The 9326-nt window shown below is 37.3% G+C and overlaps 1 protein-coding gene across 1 annotated transcript; it reads right to left on the bottom strand.

The window, feature by feature from the left end:
* Positions 1-6264: 6264 nt before the first annotated feature.
* LOC149183867 (uncharacterized) lies at positions 6265-8314 on the bottom strand. Its single transcript, XM_089415119.1, has 2 exons — positions 6794-8314; positions 6265-6681 (listed from the first exon to the last, which is right to left on the bottom strand). The coding sequence occupies exons 1-2, from the start codon at positions 8312-8314 to the stop codon at positions 6265-6267; spliced, it is 1938 nt and encodes a 645-aa protein (XP_089271245.1).
* Between the last annotated feature and the right edge of the window lie 1012 nt (positions 8315-9326).

Raw genomic sequence — 9326 nt, 5'->3', positions numbered from 1 at the left:
ATCCTGGTGTGGTTTTCATAGTTTTCACTCCTTCGTTGCCCTGCCTTTCATTGGTTCTTTGCCTTTCCAGCTCTTTGGCCTGAGTTTTCCATAGAAACAGTTGTTGTACCCGGTTGAACTCTTCTTGAGGTACTGAGTCTACCCCTCTAATGGTGCCCTGTTTCAAGAATCCTTCCAGATCTAGGTTTTCTCCTTCCAGAACCTCCTGTAGTTCATTATCCTCTGTTTCCATCTCACTCTGAGTCATTTCTTGATCCATCTCAAGTTCCCCATAGCTCAACATTGTTTCCTTCTGTTTAGTAACATCCTGCGCTTGTTCCCTATCGTCTTCTTTCTCCTTCTCCCCTGAGCTTCCTTCCATTACCTGATATGCTTTTGGTATTTCTTCCTCTTCTTCGAGAACTTGGAACCTGTTCAGACTGGCCTGTTGCCCTTTTGTTTGTTATTGCTTTGGCCCCTTTTTGCCCCCTTTTCCTCTATGTCCCACTTTGTGAAAGATTTCAGTGTCTTTCATTGTGGTTGCTTTACTTCTGTTCTCTGTTTTGCTGAGAGGGCAGTCTCTAAATAGGTGCCCATGCTCATGGCATCTGCGACATCTGAAAGGAATATGTTCATAATCTACTATTTGCACCCATTCTTCATCAAAAACTTCCAAGATAACCTCATCTGGTAGGGCTCTCGATAGGTCCATCTCCACACATATTCTTGTGAAGGAAGTATATTTTCCCCTTCTGGTGGCCTCAGAGGCTTTAACAAAACGCCCTAGTTTATTACCTATGGCAGATAACGATTCTGTTTGCCAGTAATCAAGAGGTAGGGAGTAGAGTCTTACCCAGACTGGGACTGAAGTAAAATTTTCTCGCTCCGGGACAAAATTCATCATCCACGGCCGCATGTAGAGGCCTGCTGCCGCATAGAAGTAGGGTCCTCCTTCAAACACCCTGTCTTTGTCCTCAATATTTGTAAAGACCACAGTGAAGAATCCCTTTGACCCAAGGTGTAGGTCTATGCTTCCTTTCAGTTTCCAATGGTATTTAATCCACGTTTGTAATTCCTTTTCAGTGGGCCATAATCCCATGAATTTACAAATGATAGCATAGGTCTGCATGTGGTCCCTATGTGCCTGCAGATTAGGATCATTTAAAAATACTCTGCGAGTGACCTCAGTCTTAGGTTTACATGGCCCCTTCTATGAGTTGTTTTCTGCTCCTTGTTTCTTGTCTTCTTCCTCATTGCCTTTCATGCTATTGACCTCCCTTGGTTTGGTAAAATCCTGATCCTCTTCCAGATTCCTTTTCCTTTCTCCTACAGGCCCTCTCACAGATTCTAAAGGTTTCTTACCACGACTGGCGACTGCCTGCCTGTAGGAGGGAGTGGAGCTCCCCCCTTTGCGTGCCTCCATGGAGCTCAGAAACTTGATACCCTAGCTATTTGTCCGCTGTTCGCTATTCGCTCCTTTCACCATGTTTCAAATCCCTTTCTAACGTATCTTTTCTTTCTTTCAATAAGAGCTCTAAACAAAAAATCAGAATTGGTTTTGTTTTAATGCAAGAGGGAAGACCCATTTCTTTTGAAAGTCGTCCAATCAAAGGAAAGTATTTACACAAACCTATTTATGAGAAGGAAATGTTGGCAATACTACATTCACTAAAGCAATGACGACCTTACCTAATTGGAAGACACTTCAAGATAAAAACATATCATGATAGTCTTAAATATTGTTTGGAGAAAATATTATCTTCAAAAGAGCAGCAAAAATGGGTGACAAAGATGTTAGGTTATGACTTTGAAATCATCTACAAAAAAGGGGAGCAAAATGTTGTTGTAGATCCACTCTCAAGAAAGGATGAGGATGTGGAAGCATTGCTTTGTGGCATATCTATTAACCAACCTGAGTGGATAACTAGACCAAGGGATGAATGGAAGAATGATGAAGAGGTTTGGTCACTCATTCAAAAGTTGCAGCAAGATCCCATTACATCTGATACATTTAGCTGGAAGAATGACTCATTATGGTACAAAGGTTGCTTATATATTTGTAAGAATTCCCAACTCAAAAAAAAATTATTTTGGAATTGTGCACCTCTCCCTTAGGAGGGCACTCAGGATTTTTAAAAACTTACCATAGGGTCAAGAAGGAATACTTTTGGGATGGACTTAAATCTCATATTTAGAATTTTGTGGCACAATGTTTGGTTTTCTAACAAAATAAAGTTGAGACAATTAAGACCTGGGGTATGTTACAACCTTTAGTCATTCCATGTCAACGTTGGGAGGAGGTCTCAATAGATTTTATCACAAGTTTACCCAAATCTAAAGGAAATTGTGCCATCATGGTGGTAATTGATAGACTTACCAAGTATGAACACTTTTGTACATTATCTCATCCTTTTAAAGGTAGTACAATTGCTACTGCAATTATGGAAACAATTCAAAAGTTTTATGGAAATCCAAAGATTATAGTAAGTGACAGAGATCCCATTTTCACTGGAAATTTTTGGATGGAACTATTTTCTAGTCTTGGTACTCAATTAGCTCATAGATCATCTTATCATCCTCAATGTAATGGGAAAACTGAGATTGTGAACAAATGCTTGGAAGGATATCTTCGTTTCTTTGTATCTGATAATCAAGTGGTTACCTCTAGCTGAATGGTGGTATAACACTTCCTTCCATACTGAAACATAAATGACCCCATTTATGACACTTTATGGATATCATCCACCATCTATCACATCATATTTAAGAGAAAATTCTAAGGTTCAAGCAGTGGAAGATCACATTGAGCATCAACAACAAGTTCTCCAACTCTTAAAGGATAACCTCACTCTAGCGTAGAAGAAGCTTTCCACACTCCTTGGATTCTCTTTGATCTACATGTCTCCCAAGTAAGCCTATAGTGAAAGTCAATTCCCAAATACTTGTACTCATCTACCACCTCCAAGTGGCTACCCTCAAAGAGAAAAGTACCCTGATGCTTCTTTCTTTTCAAAGAAAAAATCATGACTTTAGTTTTGCTTGTATTAACTTGCATTCCCACCTCTTGACAAAAGAGTTCCAAAGCTTTCAAGTGTTCTCTCAAACCTAGTGTCGATTTAGTGATAAGAATAAGGTCATTTGCATATAAAAGTAGTTTCACCACATATCTTGCTAGTTGGATGCCTTCTCCTTTGGTATTGTTTATCCACTCTTCAAGCTTATCAATATATAAACCAAATAATGTGGGAGAAAGAGGACATCCCTGTTTGACTCCTATGTCACTGTCAAAACATTCAGACATGCCTTCCTTTGTTATGATTCTGGCTCTAACCCTCTCATAAAGCTTATGAAAATATGCCCTATATTCCTTTGGGACCGTTAGCTCTTCCATTTTGTGTCATAGTTTATCTCTAGGGACAATATCAAAGGCTTTTTTGAAATAAACAAAGCAACAACATGCTTCACCACCTTGGTTGTCCCAAACTTTTTCAATGAAGTGTCTTAGAGTGATGCAATGATCAATGGTAGAATGTTTAGGCCTAAAGCCATACTATCCCTTTGCTCTTTTTCTGCCCATTAGTTGATTCTGTGCTCTAGCATGCTCCCAAAAAGTTTTCTAAGAAGAGGGTTGATCCTAATAGTACGGTAGTTGGAAGGGTTATTAATATCTCAGGTGTTGTGGAAAGGTATAACAACACTAGTTGTCCACTCAACCGGAAAGCTATCTTGATTGACTAAGAATTAAAGATGTGCACTGCATATTGTTTTCCTCCAACCATTACTGCGTTTGACATGTTGGGGAGAGTCGTGACTGTGACACAGACCATAACTATGTGGAAGTTGGTGGAATCATTCCCCATGGAGACACATACAAAAGTGGTTGACTCTGAAACTTACGGAATGATCGGGTACACTATCATTAACACTTTGGGTAATGTTTCTGCTTCTTTGGGTTTCACATGTGAATAACTTAACCTAGGATTAGGATTTCTTTTCTCATTTTCCAAGTTTACTATAAAGCAGAGAATATAGTACGAATGGTTTGACTCTGGATTTCTTGTAAAGCATAGAATAAAGCTTGGTTAATTGACTTGAGACTAGCTTAACCTAATTATAAGTTGAGAAACATGATAAGGAGCACACCATATCATGGAAGTATGGATAATATACGACACCGTAATTGGGATTTTATTAAACATAAATTTATTTAAATTCAGTATTTCTTAAAAATTGAAAAAGATTAAATCTTTTAAATTATAAATGTATTGATATATGTATGTATAATTAATATATAAAATTATATGTGTGTGTAAAAATATAATATTATTATTAAAACCATTAACATAAATTTATTTTAATAAAAAAAGATCAAATTCAAATTTGTAGAAAACCTATAAAATTGAATAAGCTAAAAATAAAATATTCATTGATGACTACAAAACAAATCCTTTACATCTAAAACCACTAAAATCCTTGAAATTAAACTAATTGTTATAAACAACCAGAAAATTTCTCTTATAAGTCAATGTTTATGTTAAGACTTACGTTACAAGGTTTCAATCAATATGTAAGTTATAACAAGGCACATCATTGGTTTTAAAAAGTTTATTCGTCAAAATATTCCTATATGTAAATAGAAGTGGAATACGTTCCTTGATATTAGCTACTAGGTTATTCCTAAGATCATATGAATAGTAGATGTGATTGTCATAGCACATGAATTGACATGGTTGATAGCCCATCACCGACAGACTTAAGTTACAAGGTTACAATCAATTTCAGTCCATAAGTTATAACAAGGTACATCATTAGTTAGTTTTAAAAAGTTGATTGGTCAAAATATTCTTATATGTAAATAAAAGTGGAATACATTTCCTTGATATTAGCTACTGGCTTATTCCTAAGATCACATGAATAGTAGATGTGATTGTCATAGCACATGAACGGACATGGTTGAGAGTCCATCACTGACATGGCGTATATCACTAGAAACATTGCAGTGTTAAATGTAAGCTAATCTATATAAATGAATTAAATTATTAATAAACAAAAATTAAATTAAATTTTTAATATCAAAACTAAAACTAATTCAACCCTAACAGTAATTCATTCTCAAAATTAATTCAGCTCGGAAACTAATTAAATGTCAACACTGACATGGAATATATCACTAAAAACATTAAAGTGTTAAATGTAAGCTAATCTATATAAATGAATCAAGTTATTAGTAAACAAAAAATAAATTAAATTTTTAATATCAAAACTAAAAGTAATTCAACCCAAAACTAATTCACTAATTCAATGTCAAAATTAATTCAGCTCCCAAAGTAATTCATGTCAACTTTGCATTCTTAGATAATAATAATAATACATTATTTAAAAAATATAAAATTGCATACTTTGTAACCCATAAAATCATTTTATTTTTTATATAAATGATAAATTTTGTCCACAAAATTATATTTAATAGCGGAACAAAATCATAAAGGATACATGAATGTTAAAGAGAAACCAACTAACCAACTCGAAAAAGCCTTACAAGCTATATCTAATCTGCACAAATTTGCTGTTGAATTAAAAAAACCCTTCAAACTATATCTAATATGCACAAATGTGTTGTTGAACCAAAAAAGCCCTTCAAACTATATCTAATGTGCACAAATGTGTCGCTGGATTAAAATTACCTCCAATTTAGAAATATTAAAAGAAAAATGAGCACAAATGTGTCTCTGGATTAAAATTACCTCCAATTTAGAAATATTAAAAGAAAAATATACAAAATATTTATGATGGATTATATATTAAAAATTATATTAAAAATAATAAATGTAGTGTAGCTCATGTGATTGGTATTGAAAATCTCTCCGCACATCAACCCTATTATAGGCTCACTAAATATTGAGTACAATATTCCTATGAATTCCCAATACTCTATGAACATAAATCACATCATTACAAAATAAAGGTAAACCCCATGAAATTAAAAAAAAATAATACACCGGCGAAGAAATTAGATATCTCAAATAGATATTTTAACACAAATAGCTGGATTGTTGAGAATGTCCTTATAAAAAGGATGAGATTGTTTTATTATAAAAACGAGCATCAAAAAGAAGCTTTGAACTAGCGGTTGACGATAATTAAAAAGCTTTTGAACCCACAAAGCTGCAGAGACTCTTACATCTCTATAAAGTGTCCGTGTTGACAAAACGGATCAAACATACAACACCATACCTCTAACTTTTAGCTAAATCTGGACTGGATAGAGTCTTCTAAGTCTACGTATTAGTTATCAAGCAAGTCTGCGTTATCAAGCAATCCTATGGCAGACTGTGCGAGGAATGGAATGGCCATGCTGTCACTCCTTAACCCTATCGTGCCTGAGAAGGTACTGTAACTCTCCAACACCGACGTATTCATCACTCCGTTTAGGTCGTTCCTCAAACCCATTTCTAATGGTGATCCCCTTGCTATTGTACGTTTGTACTTCCTCATAATAGCGATCAGGAGCAGGATGCTGAATCTCCTGATGTTCGGAAGTTCCCTTGATGCGTGCTGTCGGAGGACATCCAGCAGCGTCGAAATCAACGATCGAGCCCGCGGATCATAATCTGCCTGGCTTAGAAAGTTGAAGATCTGAGCAGCCAGTCCTATGGCTGCTTCCTGATGCACTCCCTCTTTCTCCGTCACAAGATCCACGACCTGTGAAAATATTACAAGCAAGGAATGAATCTATAGGATCAAATTCTTTTGCGAATGAAGTATGATGCAAGACTTTAATTTTTAAACTATAGAAATGAACACACTATTCAACCTGCGCCGCCGCTGCTCCGATCATGTTCAATTCAACGCTATTTGCCTCTGGATATGCCTCTAGATATGCAGATAGATTTCGAAGAATTCTCGCTGCATAAGTACCCCGCCCTTCGTCGTTCAACAGGGAGATCAGGCGAGGGATCAAATTCCGGAAATAGGCTCGCCTAATGCTCTTCATTATTTCACAGTTCTGATTATTGTCGAGTGAAAGAAAACCCAGGGCTTCTCCCGCCTTGCTGACGACCTCCACATTATCAATAGTGATTTCCATGAGAAAGAGAGAGAATAAATTATGCAGAACCCCATCAATGCAGCCGATGATCTCACGGAAGTCCTGGTCGCGAGCAATACTTGTCAGCGTCTCGATCGCCAGCATTTTCAAATGTAATTCCGAGGAATTTGATTCTGTGAGTGTGATAATTTTGAGAAGTAGCGCTCTGTTGCTTCCCATCTTAGCGCGGTTGTCGTGGTCGCTGGCCAACTGTTTCAGTATACATAACCCCACCTTACTCAAATTTGAGTAAGGATATTCAGGCGATGACTGAGTTCTGTTCTGACTAGAATTGATTTCAACCTGGTTGCCATCGTCTAGCAAAGACGCTATGGATTCCATGGAATTAGGGGCGGCCATCACCAGAGTACGATTCCGGCCTATCTTGACCAAGTTGGAGATGATCTCTGCTGCCGCTTCCCGAAATTCAGGAAATTCGTTCCAGTCCCAATTGAGCATATCGATAAGCATCTCCACCACACCTCGTATTGTTCCGATTGACCTCAACCTCTCTAATGCGCGCGGGTTGTCTTTCACAAGTCCGGATAGTAATGTAGCACCCTTCAGCTGTTCATCACCATGGCTGGACTGCAGCAGCTCCACGCTGTACGACACAATTGTTATCTTCGAGCTGTCGAAAATGCTTCCACAGACGCACCGAGAATATGTATTATGGAGAAATCGATAAAGCGTCCTGAGTTGAGAGTCGTCGAGGTTATACCCTTCTTTCACCTCCCACACCCATCTCCTTATCCATCTGACAATGGCAGATTTTCTTCGGAAAATGGAAGGTTTTCGTACGGTGTTCAATACTCCGCTAGCCGTTCTAAGCAGGAGTCCCAACCAAATCAGAGCCGATTCCACGAGGAACACCAAGTAGAAAATTTGGAGAGCCACATTTTTATTCCGAGTGGGGTCGTAACCTGTAAATTTTAGACAATGTAAAGACAACATCGACATCGCACCGGCAGAAAAATCTTGTATAAGAAACGAACAACCTTTGATTATGCGATCCAAAGAAGAATAACTTGTGTGCAGCTCGCCTCTTCCGGCGAAGATCCTAATTCCTTCGACCACTAATATTCCGCTAACGCACAAGAAGTCTACTTCTGCTAAGTCAGATGCGAAGCCTCCGAGAAGAACAGTGGTAGCCCAAATGAAGTTCAATTTTCCGAGTATGGTGGTGAACTTTTCCAGAATGGCAAGCAGGATGGCGACCACAATCATATTCCTCTCAGGATCTGCCATTTCATTGCGAAATTGGGAAACCTATTGAGGCAATGATATTTGTCCAAAATCTTGTCCGGCGAAACTGAAGCTCCGCACGATTCTATTCAGTAACACTGATCTGCTCAGCTTGACATCTAGGAGTCATGAATATATAAAATCCGACTTCTATGAGACATGAATATATAAAATTCCCAAAGGGCCATCCTTGGAGTGATGAGGACCTTACGCGGCTGAGACCCTTCACCATTACGAACTAAGTACCTAGCGAGTGAGATTGAACTAGGCATACCTAGAGCCAACTATTGAGGTAAAAGTTGGTTGGTACAAATATTACACGGAGCTCTCTATAATGCGAGTTTTTGGAGATTCCGGTGACGGAATCCGGCGGAAGAAATTGAGGTTAAATCTTGATTTGTTGCAGTTAAAATGGTTTTTTAACTGCATATTTAGATTCAGCACCCTGGAAAACCCCTGGGACGCTTTGATTGTGCACAAACTAGCTATCAATCTTGCAATTCCAATAAATTGCTGCCGGATTTTGACCGGAAAAACCCACCAGAAAGACATCCAAAAAGTCACGTTATAGACTGCATTAAAGGAGCTGTCTATAATGCGACTTTTTGGAGATTCCGGTGACGGAATCCGGCGGAAGAAATCGAGGTTAAATCTTGATTTGTTGCAGTTAAAATGGTTTTTTAACTGCATATTTAGAATCAGCACCCTGGAAAACCCCTGTAGGTAGTCAATATTTGCTTTGAGGTAAAAGTTGATTGGTATAAATATTAAATACCATGTATTTACTCAATATTTGTTTTACCTCCCTTTTAAATCTAGTTTTTTATTTACTAGATAAGTAAATGTGGTTGATATAGGTTTAATACTCAATCAAATTTATAAATGGAACCAATCAATATAATCTATTAATAGCATTAATCTAATATGAAGTGATCAAATAAAAAAATAATTTATATAATATTATAATTATAAAAATAAATTTAAAAGGAAAATAAAATGTAGTTAAATTAGACTT

The sequence above is a fragment of the Pinus tabuliformis genome, chromosome 3_2, assembly GCF_031772625.1.
Source record: "Pinus tabuliformis cultivar Carrire ecotype Pingquan chromosome 3_2, CPIR1, whole genome shotgun sequence".
Lineage (NCBI taxonomy): Eukaryota > Viridiplantae > Streptophyta > Pinopsida > Pinales > Pinaceae > Pinus > Pinus tabuliformis.
The sequence above is the reverse complement of the archived record's forward strand: the minus strand, read 5'-3'. Positions and strand labels throughout refer to the sequence as shown.